This window comes from Centrocercus urophasianus, unplaced genomic scaffold (genome assembly GCF_019232065.1).
Source record: "Centrocercus urophasianus isolate 14NV4802_14NV808 unplaced genomic scaffold, USGS_Curo_1.0 seq_10, whole genome shotgun sequence".
NCBI lineage: Eukaryota > Metazoa > Chordata > Aves > Galliformes > Phasianidae > Centrocercus > Centrocercus urophasianus.
This window is the reverse complement of record NW_024884142.1, coordinates 26,817,850-26,833,332: the sequence shown is the minus strand read 5'-3', so window position 1 is coordinate 26,833,332 and position 15,483 is coordinate 26,817,850. Positions and strand designations below refer to the sequence as shown.

Genomic DNA, 15,483 nt, shown 5'->3' with positions numbered 1-15,483 from the left:
ATGATTACAAACAACATCAGTAATCAAAGATGTGTGCATATAAATGCAATCTTCAAAATCATTGAAGACTGATGTTAAGAGACTGAAGACCTTTGACTCAAGCTTTTTTTTTCCTTCCTCTTCTAACTGCTCATTCATCCTCTTCTCTACGTGTCATAAAAGATATTCCTGTAGACCTACTATTAAGAATCATTTTGGATACAAATTTTATATGTTACAGAAAAATGAAAGTCTTTGCAAATTGCAAAATTGTACAATTTATTTCTGCCTTTATCTATAGGAAACGCTGCCTTATGATTCTCAACTGGTTTGTTTTTCCTACAGAAAAGGCCTTTTTGTTCATTTGAAACACTATTGCACAGTCTTCCTTTGTAAGGCTACTACTCATCCTTCAAGATCCTTAGACACAGCCATTCTGCTTACATGAAAAATACTGGAATCTTTGATAATGCAATAATGTAAATGTCTTAGTCTCCCCCAAGCGTCAGCAACAATGGCTCTTAGTTACATTACACAAGGTAGCATTTTTCTCTGTCCTAGAACTTCTTGTTACTGAGAAACTGCAGCTACTGAAATCAAAGCACAAACAAAAAAAAATATTGAGCTACAAGTTCAAAAAAAATCAAAAAACACCAACCAACATACAACTGAGATTCTTACTTCCAAAAAAAAAGCAACTATTTGTGAGCATATTGCCCATGCAAGACAGAATAGCTGAATGTGAAGTATACAGTTTGTTTCCAAACATTAGTATACGCTTCTGCTACCTCACCAGAATTCTGTTTTAATTCTACAGATTCTCAAATTGATGAAATTTCAATCTTTAGGGATAGCTGAAAATTAAAATCCACATGTGACTCCGTGTGTGCACACATATATTGATTTCTTGCATGTAACTAGCTGACATCCTGCTTTTCCTCTGACAGAAACTGCTGGAAGTTTGGGAATCAGAATATTTTCACAACGCTTTCTTTTCAAGGTTCTTTCACCTTCATTATCTTCAATCCTAGAGACTGTCAGTAAGATGTTTGGTACTTGCCCAGCATTCTAGCAAAAGAAGCAGTCTTCCTGTACCACTGCTTTGATTGCTCGGAAGAGTAAATTTCTCATAATAAGCTACACTCAAGTAATGGAAAAAAAAAGTAAATACATTGAAATAAGTTTTAATACTTCAATTGCTGAATATATTTGCACAGCTTTGTTTACTTCAGTGAAGAAAAAATAAATTCCAGGTTTCTTAGCAAAATAGAGCTTGTTCCCAGGAAAATTTAGGCGACCTGTATGTCTTCTGATATACAGTATTCAGAAGAACAGTACTACACAAACATCAGCAACTTGAGAAGAAGAAATTGCTTGATTCTTGCCATATAACAAAGCAGTACTATTAACATAAAATGCAGAAAAACAAGAGAATTTCAATGACACATTTGGAACAGAGTTCCTTAAACTGAAATACCTGTAGAGGAAAAGATCTTTGGCCAAACGTTTGGGCCCAATGATTTTGAAGATGATTTCATACGTTTCAAGAGCCTTCCGATGAACTCCACCTGGCAAAGCTGGATGAAGGCATTGTGCTAAGCGCTTTCCTACAGTCAGCTTTTTAGGAACTACCTGGTACTTTGCATTGTTCTGTAATACCTGATAAACAAATCAGTACATTAAGAAAAACAGAACAAAACAGGTAAGTTAAACATCATATGCATATTTTCCAAATTAGTTCCCAAACATGGCCACTAAGTCACAATACACAGCAAACCAATCTTTCAAGATGTACTTTGGAGCTTTTTCTTTGCAATGCCTCCCACCTGTACAAGACATTTGCTACAACAAGGCATTTAAAACTTCACTTGCAACAGGCTCCACACTTACAGCTTATTTGCTTAATTTTTCCAGGCCTTTTCGGCCATAATCATGCTGTGGCAGTTCAGGATAAAAACAACAGTCTACATTCATCAAATACACTGCCAGTAGCTCAGAGAGAACTTCTAAAATTATCCCCCCAAAAAACCTCACAACAGAAAGGTTCAAAACTGCCATAAAGCAAGGCAACACACAAGTTTACCGCTGTCTAAAACTGAAATTGCATGAACACTTCAAGACACAGATTCATATTTCTGTCTTCTTATTTTTTGTTCCAAATATCATGGCTTTCTCTATGAAAGGCAGAGTTTATACAAAGGAACTGTCCCGCTGACGCTGCCAACAGTATTGTTGATCTTGATTTTCCACAGGATTAAATGCACAGTATATAATTGCTTCAGATCTGTATTTTTCTGTTCCAAATTCCGTACAGCTTCACGTTGGTAAAAAGTGCATGTGTAAAGGGAACCTCATAACCCTGACTGAAGATGCCTAGAAACTCCTCAACAGACTGATCAGAACAAGATCTTTCAGAACCTGAACACCTAAATAGCTATTAAAGACCACACTGATAGTACACGTTGATACTATTGGCATGAATCAGAATAGCATTCTCTGGTCAACAAATGGTTTACAAATTCTGTAACTCAGAATATTAAAATATTTATATTTAAACAGGCTTCTATCTTTGAAAATATTACCCTATTATACACTCCTTGTCAATTCCTGATTTTCTTTTTTTCCCCAAGGGCACCCAATGGCCATACCTTGTTCAGCTTTCCAAGTGCTGATATTAAATCTGCCCATTCACTGGAATATTCAAAGTTCTTCAGAGCTTTGTCAACTGCTGCTACATAGTTTCTGTACTTGGAATCTGTCAGTAGCTCCAGCTCTTCTGTGTTCATCCTCCCACAGTGTCCCCACTAGAGACCAGCTTGTAATTCATGTACAGTCATTACCTATTCAAAATACATAAGCGAATCAAAACACAGACATATTACTAAAGCAATTTTGTTCAGAGAACAAGACATTTTCCTCATGAAAAGCATGACAGAAATATCAAATTGAAGTTAGGCTATTTACAGCAAATCCTACGAAAAAGCATACATACTGCCCACAAACATTTAAAACATATCCTAAAGAGTGCATTTAGAACCAAATCTTCATAAAAAATAAGAGACCCAAAAGCTGTTTATTCTAAACAACACAAGAGGATTCTTACTTTATTTTTCCCCACCCCTGAGTCCATCAGCAGAAGGAAAACCAAACAAAACAGAAAGAATACCTTCAAAAAAAACAAACCAAAAAACCACCACTCTGCCACAACTCAGCCCTTCTGAAAACAGAGAACACCACTTTATTTATTTTAGAATTACTTCCAAGTAGAAGACTGAAGCACACACGTTAGGACACACATTATTCTGAAGTACTTTCATGCCTCAACCCATCTACAACGCTCATATTCCAATTCAGAAATACCACCCTACTTAGTATTTTTAATTATCACTCACACACACCAAAAATATAAGTCTAGGAGTGCCCTGTAATCAGAGGCTTTTGAAATTTTCCCTGTATATTTTAATGCCACGTTATTTACATGAGGCAATTAAGATGTTCTATTTTGTGAAACAGCACCTCGTAAATAATTTATGTCCTATGAAAGTATTTCATGAAATTCCAATCACTATTTTGATTTTTTTTCCTCTCTCTCTCTCTCCCCACACACACACCCCACACACACACACTTTTAATACTACTTCAGTCTCGAGCACTTACAATCCATAATGGAAAATTCAGTTCTAGCATTTCTATGAAAGGAGACTTTTGAGTCCCTTTTAACCAAAGCCATATGGGAACTTTCTGTTATTCAACTTCAGAAAAGGACTTCACATTCAACATTCACATGCTCTCCTCTGTCTCGATAAAAGGAATGCACAAAGAAAATTGCATGTTGTTTTTATCCACAGATGAAACAACCACCATGAATTAGCAATAACAATAAAGATACTGCATTCATAAGACTGCCTACCAGGTACAATAAACAGAAATCATGCTGAAAACAACAGTTTCGGTGATATCTTTCACCGTGAAAGAAGAGCCAGCCTCATCGGCACCAATTCTGCAAGCAGCAGCACGGCAAAATTGAGGCAATGTTTGAAATTAAAAATGTCTATGAAATAACAGAGCAGAAACACTAGCAGAAATAAAAAGTGATATTCTGATTTCTGGTGGTTCTACAGCTGAGGGATATAAAACCATATTTTTTAATTCTACTAGGTAAAGTTCAAGGTTTTGAATGAGTTCAAGATGACTAAAAATTAAATTTGTATTATTTCATGTAATAAATATGTTGTACAACATAGAACCAAAACACATACATACTTTTTAACCTTTTGTCATATGTTATCAGTTTAAAACTCCTTATGAAGACACAAAATCCTTACATTTATATTTTATCTACCCCTCCCTTCAAGCAGCACTCTGCCCAAAACAGTGTGCTATCTCCTAACTTCATCAATAGCTTTCAGAAGAGCTCATTGCCATCTAAACATTGAAGCCTTGGGATCAACTGCTTGGTATTTGCAGCTACCTGAAAGCCAACTCTTAACCAAGTTCTTACAAAAACCCCCAGCACTACAAACTACAGAGGTACTTATAACAGAAATGCTAAACTCATGGCCTCACACAGTGATTGAGCATCTGGTGGGAAGGCAGGGCCAACCCAGGGGAGCTCAGGTGCATGCAACAAACCTCAGTGACCAGAAAGGGTGGGACCAGGATTGACTCCCCCCCCCCCCCAGATCTCATTTAAGGGTTGGCAGTGGAGGTGAAGGTATCTTGCTGCAGATCCTTACCCACCCACGGCCTTCCAAAGGTAAGCAGTTTTTCTTTGTTTGTTTTCTATCTATTGCTGCTGTATTTGGATTGTCCTCATTTGCTGTAGTTTAGGATTGAGAAGCCAATACTATCATTGTACTTTTCATCACATTACAGCATCACAGTACACTTTCTCTCTTTAGCACTCCATAAGGTAAATGTGAAGAAAACCACATTCCAATGTGCTCAAATTAGAGACAGCTATAAATCAGACTTGAAGTGTCATGACTGTGTCAAGCTTATCAGATAAGTATTCTAGCAGATTTTTGCTCCCTCTTTTTTGTCCCTTTACTTAGCAGTTGCTTCTGAAGATCAATGCAAATCCATCTTTAATCCTCTTGAGCTTCATTTTTTTTCAGAAGAACACTTTATAAAAAGTATTACTTTAGTCAGAGGCAGCACAGCACCAAGCTACGTGGTGCAGAGGGAACTCTGAGAAGCCACTGATCTCCAACCTTCATGACACAGTAGATATAAAGTATCAGATATTCTCTCTTCTTCACTCCTCTCATTCACCTTATCTCTTCCAGAACTGAGATTCCACATTTCTTATTTTTTTTTCCCTCTTTGTTATTACTTTACTTCTCACATTGTTCATGTCCTGCTCATATCTCAGCATTACAAGGAAAGCAGCAAAAAAGAAAATAATCATATAGGTTTTCACTCTTTTTGTCTGTAACTAGCATAGCAGGAGTGAATTAAAAAGGTCTATATCTACTAACTTTTTACACTTCTGGTTCTGATGTCAGGCTAATGACAAATTATCTCCAAGGCAGAATAGAAATGCAGAGTATTATTTCAAAATACATTCTGAGTGCTAAACCAGCAGTTTTCCTTATACCCCAATGGCACAAAGGACTTGACCTCTTTTTTACTTAAAAGTTTATGTGGTTTCACTTTATAATAACCATATTCTCTTTGGATTAAGATCAGAAAGAGAAGAGTTTTGCTTTGAAATAGTTACAGAATACCAACAGATTTCTCAAAGAGACTGTTGTGAGGCTGCTAGTATCTCATCTCCAAATGTAAAGTAAAATGTTAACACTAAAAAGAAGAAAGGACCAACATACAAAAGCAATACGATTCACCTTTTCCCCAGCACAAAAGATTGAGGAAGAACTTAACACAGTGAATAATGCTTTTTTTTTGAGTCAAGAAAGCATCATTATCATCTTTTATTCAGCTACTACCTAAATGCAACCTCTTATGGCTGTGTGGAAAAGAGAACTCTGTGTTCCTGAAGTGCTTGAAAAATCTGAAAGCCAACAATTTAGACTGATCCAAGATTATCAAAGGTGAGACAAAAACAGCAGAAACACAACATTAAAAGAACAGTGCTTTTTTTTGTCTTAATAAACTGGTCAAAGTATTCTGTTCCTATTAGGAAAAAACACAAACAACAAAATGAATAATCTGTATTTTTAAACAACAGTTTGTTGCTTACCAGCTGAAACTAATGAAATTATCCTGGTCTTCTAGTTTGTATTTTCATTTATTCATACAATATCAATTTGGAAGTCCTGCGTAGAAAAGAAAAACTTATTTCTTACCACCCTATGGTTATGATCATGTTTCCTTGAATTTTTATACAATATATAAATATAAAATATAATATATTTATCTTTTTAAAATGAAGAGATGAAGAGCATCACTCCTCATTTTTTTTTTTTTTTTTTTTTTTTTTTTTTTTTTTTTTTTTCCCTTTTGGCATACACCTCACAAAGTGAGATCAAATCTTTTCATATTGAAGGCTCACCTGGTTTCCTGGAGAGTCTGTCAGGACATGGACAACAACTGACTAGTTAGATGACCATGCCTCTTAACAGATGAGGTAAAGGAAACACCAGTGTATGAGAATAACACTTACTGCTCATGATGAATATTTACATTATCTGAGAAATACATCTACTTCCAAACTATTTGATAATCACAGAAGCAGGCCTTGATGCTTACTACATTCTACTTTAACTTCAAGGGAACAACAAAATGACAAGAACAGACACCACACAATTCTGGATACATCTAGATACCTGTACTTTTAAGGCATGTCTTCGTCAAAGAAAGCAGTTACCTGGCCTGTGGATCTCCTTTTGCTGAGGGTTATATAAACCTGCAAATCCCTTCAGCACTGAGGCAGTACAGTCTTTCCTTTGTGTCATGTTAGAATGCTCCTCCTACAACTGTATTTTTCACAGCAAATGATCATCCTTCCCAAACTTATGTGCTTGAGAGCCTTCTGTGTCACATCAAGACAAACTATTGGACCATTTATGAGACTCTAAATGGCTCTGGCTGAAACTAAAGAAACTACATTGACAAGAACTATGTTTTCATTAATGCATTCAGTGTAAGTAGGTCTTAACTTTATCACAAGACTGAAAGACTTTCCAACTACTCATAAACACTCTAGCAGCTGTTGTACCCTAAAGCTCCTCTCCAGGTTTGATTTGCTGCTGTCCCATTCTCACATTTTTTTTTTTTTTTTTTTTTTTCAAGCTTCCCAGAACTCAATAGGCTTATCTGCTTTCCACCCACCTGCAATATAGAACAGGTCACTTGCTGGTGCAAGCCAAGGGGCTGATCATTGTGGAGTGTAGACGTGCTTACACTTTCCTCAAGATTTGTCCCTAGTACAGCATGAACCTTAGCTAACAATCCTGCTTGCTTGGAATTCAGAGCTCTAGCAGTTCAATGTCTATTCAAGGTCTATTTCTGAAGTTATCTAGTGATTCAAGCTATGGAATGTACAGGAAAAGAAAAAACCTAGCAGATAAGAAAGATTTCATGTTTCACAGTGTTTGATTTAAGCTGTATACAGTGCCCACATACCAAGCTGATAACTGCAGAAACATCTTTACTCAATATGAACAGATTTAAACACACAGAGAACAGAAGTCCTGTCATTTGACAATTCATTACACTTCACTTTTCCTCAGAAGTGTTTAAAAGCATAAACAGTGAACTACTATAAATTCCAAGCTAGTGTCTTAATACAAAAATCTTGCATTGGAAATACATATTTTCTTCTATCAATAAACAAAGACTTTCCAATTATAACTAATCTGTTTCTAAAATTGAAGTCCTCTTATATTCAGAATGTGTCAAAAATACATCTTAATGCCTTCTGAAGAGCAGCTTGAGCTTGTTACTTCAGCCAGTTGTTATTAAATACAGCAATGAAAAATATAAAAGATGAGGTATGACTAACAACTACATACTCACTGTACATTGAACTAGCCCAAACCTCACTGCTATCCTGCAGGAACGTAGAGAACTCTATGAAATGTATTATTGTGACAAGTAACTCCTCAATACACTTTTCTATCAAATAAAAAAAAAAAATTCACAGGTAAGAACTATCCTTCCACAGAAAGAAATGATACCAAGTCAGGTGTTCGTACACCTTTTAATTATCCATATTGATGACCTCTAAATCACCATGAAATGTTTTTCTGAGAGACTCTCACTTAATTCTTGTTTGAATGAGAATCAAACAAGTATGGCCTGTAATACAAAGACTAAATTAAACAACTGAATAGATTCTGAAGCCAGTAGAGAACACATCCATGAAACAAGCTTATCACTATGTTTAAAATCAAAACAAAAAGACCTGTCTATGGAAACACATTAAGTACCCTTTTTCTTCTTTTGGCTGTATGGGAAGCAACAAAGAAAGAATGAAAGATTCTCAGTTTACCACTGAGAGAATTCTGATGGGAATAGATAAGACATGCAAATGTTCTTCCTGCTTTTGCTCTTTTATGGTGTTCTGGAGTCTGACATACACCAGATATGAGTTCATCAAGAGTAATAAGTAACAAGCTCAAAAATTCTTAAGGAACATCCAGCAAGCCTTCTCGTAATCAGCTTCTCTATTTAATATTTAAGAACAGAAATCAAGATCTTGACTTAGATCTAGAACTGGTCAGTATTTCCCTCTAATTCAGCTACACATTTGCAGGAAAGAAGAGAAAAGCACTCAGAATTTGACCTCTACTGCTTTGATATTTTTGCAGAGTTTCCCTTCCTATATTTCATTTCAGCTCAGCTTACAAAGCTATCATCTTTATAACTAATTCAAATTCTAACAGCAAAGCTGCTATTTAAATAAGAGTAAACAGCACAGGTAAAGGCATTTTCGACTGTCTTCTATAATAGAGTAACCTTCATTTAAATCCTTGTGCTGACATTTCAGTAATTCCAGTGGAAAGATAGAATATGTCATTGATTGATTTAAGCATGAAAAGTAGCCACCCAGAGTAAACCAGTCACTGTGACAGTGTCAAGACAAAGGGAAACATTAAATCCTACCTCAGAAGTGTAACGTATGTGGCCTATCACCTATTCACTGCAGCAGAACCAGTTGCTATGGGTTGACGTGGCTTGGCTTACCCCCCTGTATTGGTGCAGCCTTTTTCAGTTGTCCACAATCAAACTGACAACGTCACAGTTAGCAATTCCCCAACCTTCATGTAAAAAAAAATTACAAGTCTGCATATTGGAAAGCAGGTTGTCCCTATTACTTCGAACAGATGACGTTAAGTATTTATCTGACATCACTAGATCCATGGTAACCACACACATTTGGAAGGCTGGAGAAAACAGCAGGAAAATGAGTGCTCATGCTGCAGCGTGCATGCACCTGCACCCCTGCTGTGCACAACCACTGCCTCTGCCCACAGTGAGCTCTGTGCTCTCCCTGCCATGCGGTGCCACTCACTCAGCTCCCGCCCACCCCACCATGCAGCAACTGGGAGGTACATCATTTGAGTCACCTTCTCTCCAGGTATCTGACTGCAGGAACAAGGAAAGGTTTCTAAAATGAATCACAATTAATTTTTGCTTTTATGTTTCAGCCTCATTGCTTCAAGTAATCATTATACCCTTAACTGGAAACTCTTTTTAATTAACTAGCTCTTCTGACCTCCTCCAACCATTTACTGACTGAAGACTCAGCTTGAGGTACTCTTTTTCTCTTGTTTATGTTTTACTGTCAGCCAACTAGTATTAATGCAGTAAGGAAGTTTAAAAACAATACAAACAAAAAACACAACAGCAACAACTCAAACCCATTTAAACCCAAATTTGTACAGCATTTGCTTTAAAGAAGTTTGCCAATTCATAGATACATTTCAGCCTGGAAAACAAGAAAGGACCACATGAGTTTCATTGCCTTACACTGAGTAGGTGGTATTCTCCTCCTCAAAGAGGAGCCTTACTTCTACCCAGCACCGAGTTTGCATTGTGACATCTTCAGCATTCCAACACTGAATTTAAAGCAAAATCCACCAACTTTAAAAAAAAAAAAAAAAAAGCCTATGTATTCATTTTTTATTCTTTGCTCACAATAACTTTAAAATTGAAGAATTCAATCTTTTATTCATCCATTCCTGTTGCTCTAATACATAGCTTCAAGTGAATTTGTCTTCCTGTCTCCAAACCACCCTGATATTTCTTTTCAGTGTTCGCAAAAACGTTTGTCAGAAGTTCCCCATCCTGAGTCTTGCCAATGCCAAGCTTGGGTAACACTCTGTCCAATCTCCTTTTTTAATTACTTTGAAATCTTAAGATGTTACTAATTCGTTTATTTCTTATTCCTACCAATTTCTATCTCTTGATGCTCATTTAAATTCTGAAGTAGCAGTACAAGCCATAGGCATACCGACACATAACCTAGAGTGTGGTTGTATTTTGCCATGTGTCTGACTGCACATGTTCTGGAGATGGATGACAGAGAGCTTTGTAAAGCAGTCTTCTGATGACTGCTCTGGAAACAAATCTGTTGGACCAAAACTTGTTTGCCTTCTTATTGTCAGAAGTAAACCACAAAGGACGTAAATGATTAAATTCTCTCTGATTTATAGATACTAGAAATAAATTAGATAAAACACCATTCCTTAGCTTTTTTTTTTTTAGATGGCTATATTCAAGTACAAGTTTCTAATGTTCCTCCTACAGAAGAAGTTACTAATGGAAAAAATCCATCAATGACTCCAGTTATGCACGCTCAACTATGCAGATACTCTAAAATCTCTCTAGTGAGGAAGCACATCCCATAGAACATAAGCAAACTAAAATATAAATGATAAAAATAGCGTTCCATTGATCAGCAAAATCATCTCCTGAGTAGCTTTGGTGTTGTATTTTTCTTTGTTCAGATACTGGGGATAAATGGTTGATCCTGCACTGCTTCTCTCTAAGAACTTGGGGAAAAGGAGAAGCAGCCCATTTCTATTTTTCTATTTATGGTTTAAAATATTCTCAGCTACAAGAAAAGGCAACGTGATTATTAATCTGAAAGGCAGTTTAAATGCATACAAATAAGTTCTACTGTATAAAGTTCTGCTCTTCCATTCTATACAGATTCCATTCTATAACAAGCACTGTTTTTATTGTCTCTAAGTTCTGTCTCTGTCCTATTTCCTATTTTTCTCAACTGTTTTCAAAACATTTTTATCTTTTTAAACCAATAACAAAGGTAGAACAGTAATACATATCTTCAGTCAGTCTCATCCAAACAATTCTCCCCAGATAAGTAAGAAAACTCTAAAAATAAAGGTGGGAAACAGTAAAACTGGTCAAGACAACTAAGCCAGTGATGAACTAAGAGAATCATTCCCCCTCCACTTATTTAAGTGAGTAATACAGGCAGATTAATACAATTTAAAGTCCACCCACACCAGACAGATTGCATTCTTACCAGTTTAGTTTGCAGTGCATGCGATGAGTATTTCTAGTGGTCAGTGTAGTATGTCAGTACTTGTGCACAAGAAAAGTACTGCCAAAATAAATATAACCTGCCCAATGAACATAACCATGCGCTAAAATGCGCAGCCACAGCCCTACTGGAAGATGTATGATTACTTGTTTGTGCAAGATGCTGTTTAAATACCTGCTGTCACAACTGTCACCAACAGGTGGGGAAAATATGACATTCAGTAAGCCAGAAATGCAGCTCTCTTCACCTATTTCTCATTTACAGGTTACTTAGATCCCAGAAGTGCCTATTCTCATTTCAGTTAGAAGAAAACCAGGAATTATGCTGCTGACATTTTGCCTTTTTCTAAAGTGGCATTCACCCTTATAACATTCATCCATGTTATATTAAAGGTGACTGTACTTTTTGGATAACCACAGTGTCCAGGCATCATACTATCATTAGACATGAGGAAGGATATTACTGTATTTCATCCTATTTTATGGAAATTTATCCATACTCAGAAAAAAAGCACATTTGATGTATAAATATTTAGATACACAGCTATTTAGAACAGATACAGATGGTGGCCTGGCAACAAAATTACATTGCTCAACCTTACACAGTCCTGGTTACCTGCAAACATCTAGAAGAATACAGTTTAAGAGTCTTCCATCCATTCCCAGTTGTGTAGGCAGAACTCAGGTAACACACTGTGCAGTTATCTGAGACCCATAACATTACTGCATATGGGAAGAAGGCACAGGAATGCTAATTACTCAGCAATGAGAACACAAGGATTCCCCCAAAGCAAGTTCACCAAAAATATGGCTCATCTCCAGCAGATTTTAGGACATTTAAGGCGGCAAATTGCTTAGGCCTCTCTGATTATTATAACAGGTGTGCAAATGCTATTAGTAAAAATGCTCAACAGATAAGCTGTCGTGCATTTATCAAGTGGGCATCACAAGATATAAGGATATGATATTTAGATGATATTTAACCACCACAAGACTAAGGCCGCTCCAGCATCAACAGATGGAGTTTAACCCCGTGCTGCACAAACGGCTGACGTATGGTGTTGCCCACCAAACATCACACACTGCGGCCAGCGGGACCAAACAGCGGCCCACAGCCCTGGTGTGCTCAAGGTCAAAGCGGGACAGCCCCGCGCTCGGGCACGGACAGTGGGACGTCCGCCCAGGCGGGATGGCTGCGCCCCGGGCACGGCGTCTGCCTGCCCCCCAGGCAGGGCACGGCCGGGCGCCGGCGCTCTGCAGCGCGGGGCCCGCTCAGCGCCGCCGGGCAGCCCGCGGGGCGCGGAGGGAAGGGCCGGCCGCCACAGGTGAGCCGTCGCACGGCGCCCAGCGGGCCGGCCGCGTTCCCCCGCACCTGCAGCCCGCCCTTGGGCGGATGCGCCGCCGTCCCGGCCCTCCTCGGCGAGCCGGTGGGGAAGGCGGCGGCAAGCGGGCCCGTCTGCGGGGAGAGGAGGGCGGGCTCGGCTCCCGCCGCCCGCCGAAGGGGGAAAGGGAAGGGAGAAGAGAACGGCGGGGAGCCGCCTTACCTCAGCGACCCCGCCGGAAGAGCCGCGCCGCCGCCGGCCGCCCCGCGCCACCCTGACAGCTCCCGGCGTGCCCCGCGCGCCGACGCACCGCGCCGCCTGGCGGAGCGCCGCGTCAGCAGCGGGTTGGGGGGGCTCATCACAGTGATCCCGAGGCGACTGTCCTCACGGTTGTAAGTCTGCTAGCTCGTGGCTTATGCTAACAGCCAGCAGCTGAAGGAGCCCGGCCTTACTCTCGTGGTGTGGGGTAACGCAGAGGAGATGGCAATCGCTTCCTCGTGGAACTATTTCATAACTCTACTGCATAAATTCAGATTCAGCTCAATACTCAGTACTGCATAAATTCAGCCAGCCCCCAGATCCTTGGGACATACGCAGGCACCGAGTACAGCCACACACCCTGTATTTCCAAGTGAAGCAATGTGTCGGCCCTTACTTTTTGTTACAGGACAATACAAATGCACCTGAGATTTAATTCCTACCCAGAGGTCAGCAGTGCATATAGGGCCACTTAGTATAGAAAGCAACTTCTTAAGCAGAGAGTGATAGGACAAGGGGAAATGGTTTTAAACTGAGAGAGGGTAGATTAAGTTAGATGTCAGGAGGAAGTTCTTTACTCAGAGGGCAGTGAGGTGCTGGCACAGCTGCCCAGAGAATTATAAGTGTCCCATTTCTGGAGGCACTCGAAGCCGGGTTGGATGGACAGCTGAGCTGGTGGGGGGCAGCCCTGTGCACGGCTGGTGTCTTCAGGCAACAGGAGAATGCTGTATTCTCTACCTGCAGATCTGCAATTGGAGAACAGGCTCTGTGCTGTGGTAGCAGACGACAGAATGAAAGGTACCTCTGAAGAAGCACTGGAGCTCTCCAAGCCCCGAGCACATGGCAGCACCACTATGAGGAAGTGGCGGATGATGGCAGCTGGTGACTGTTGTGGAGGATGAAGGACACCATCTGCCACCTGGACTTTTGGCCTACTGCCCCCAACCGCTTGTACACAGAGGCACCAATGACGCTGCCTTCTCTGTGGAGCAGCATCATGGATGTGGGGAACTTTTCATAGAATCTCAGAATGGCCAGGGTTGGAAGGGACCTCAAGGATCATGAATCTCCAACCCCCTGCCACAAGCAGGGCTACCAACCTCTACATTTAACAGCAGACCAGGCTGCCCAGGGCCCCATCCAGTCTGGTCTTGAACATCTCCAAGGATGGGGCACCCACAACTTCTTTGGGCAGCCTGTTCCAGCACCTCACCAGTCTCTCTCTTAAGAACTTCCCCCTGACATCCAACCTAATTCTTTCCTCCCTCAACTTAAAACCATTTCCCTTGTCCTGCTGTTATCTACCTTTCCAAAGAGTTGACTCCCCTCCTGTTTGTAGGCTCCCTTTAGGTACTGAAAGGCTGCAATGAGGTCACCCCGCACCTTTCTTTTCTCCAGGCTGAACAAGCCCAGCTCCCTCAGCCTGAACTCTTGTATGAGATGGACAACAGGCTGTGCGACAGTTTGTGATTCAGGATCAGAAGAGACTGGTAAGAGTGGAAGCTTGGTGGCCACCTAGTGAAGGTAAAAAATCATAGAATCATTAAGGTTGGAAAAGACTACTAAGATCATCTAGTCCAATCACTGACCCATATCCACAAACCATACCCATCAGTGCCACATCCACACAGTTTTTAAGCATCTCCAGAGACAGTGACTGCACTATGTACCTGGGCAGCCTGTGCCACTGCCTTACCACTCTTTCTGATAAGTTATCCTAATATCCAACCAGAACTCGTCCTGGTGCAATGTGAGGCCATTCCTTCTTACCCTATCGCTGTTATCTGGTAGAGGAGGCTGACTCCCACCTCACCACAACTCTCTTTCAGGGAATTATAGAGAGCAATGAAGTCTTCCCTGGGCCTCCTTTTCTCCAAACAGAACTATCTCAGTTCCCTCATGCGCTCCCTGCAAGCCTGTGCTCCAGACCGTTCACCAGCTTCTGGAAACACCCTAACACTTCAATGTCTTTGTTGTGAGAGGCCCAAACCTGAACACAACACGCCAGGTAGCAAGGGGTTGATGCAGGGAGTTCTTTGTCGTCCCAGCGCCTGGTTACAGCTGCTGCCCTCGGGGCTGACCAGCCCTGCGCACCAGCCGAGGCAGAAGAGAGCAGCGCTGCAGAGAGACAACCGCGAGGCCGGACAGCGCCGGCACCTAGCTGCAGGCGGCGCTGCGGCAGGAGGCCGCGGTTGCAGCTCTGGACAGGCGGAAGAAGCAGCCGCTTCCTTCCTGCGCGGGCTGTTGGAGGAGCTGCGCCGGCATGGTGTGCGCGTTCCTGCTGGAGATCCGGCGGGGGACGCAGAGCGCTTTGCTCGTTATCCGGTAGCACGGGAACCCTTCCACCCTCCTGCTTTCCCTCCCTCCTTTTGGGGCTGAGCGGGACCTGCGCGTTGCGCAGCGCTGGGTAGCAATTCCTTATGCGGGATAATAAAAAAAAAACAATAAT

The 15,483-nt window shown here is 40.7% G+C and overlaps 2 protein-coding genes across 14 annotated transcripts in view; one reads left to right on the top strand and one right to left on the bottom strand.

Annotated features, from left to right (window-relative positions):
• DOP1A (DOP1 leucine zipper like protein A) overlaps positions 1-13,042 on the bottom strand; it is a 60,797-nt gene extending 47,755 nt beyond the window's left edge. For 2 of the 6 annotated variants that reach the window (XR_006168409.1, XM_042816523.1), the window contains exons 1-3: positions 6,182-6,275; positions 2,628-2,819; positions 1,457-1,638 (exon numbers count right to left, since the gene is read on the bottom strand). Coding sequence is in view for 5 of the 6 variants with exons in the window: in XM_042816523.1 (XP_042672457.1) it covers positions 1,457-1,638; positions 2,628-2,765 (320 nt within the window). In the remaining variant the exon portion in view is untranslated. Of the gene's footprint in view, positions 1-1,456; positions 1,639-2,627; positions 2,820-6,181; positions 6,276-12,070; positions 12,161-12,998 lie in introns of those variants that run through there. The other 4 variants (XM_042816482.1, XM_042816512.1, XM_042816492.1 and 1 more) reach the window with 3 other exon arrangements.
• A 2,244-nt stretch (positions 13,043-15,286) lies between these two features.
• Positions 15,287-15,483, top strand: part of UBE3D (ubiquitin protein ligase E3D) — a 79,467-nt gene continuing 79,270 nt past the window's right edge. For all 8 annotated transcript variants that reach the window (XR_006168417.1, XR_006168420.1, XR_006168416.1 and 5 more), the window contains exon 1: positions 15,287-15,359. Coding sequence is in view for 3 of the 8 variants with exons in the window: in XM_042816631.1 (XP_042672565.1) it covers positions 15,298-15,359 (62 nt within the window). In the remaining 5 variants the exon portion in view is untranslated. The remainder of the gene's footprint in view (positions 15,360-15,483) is intronic.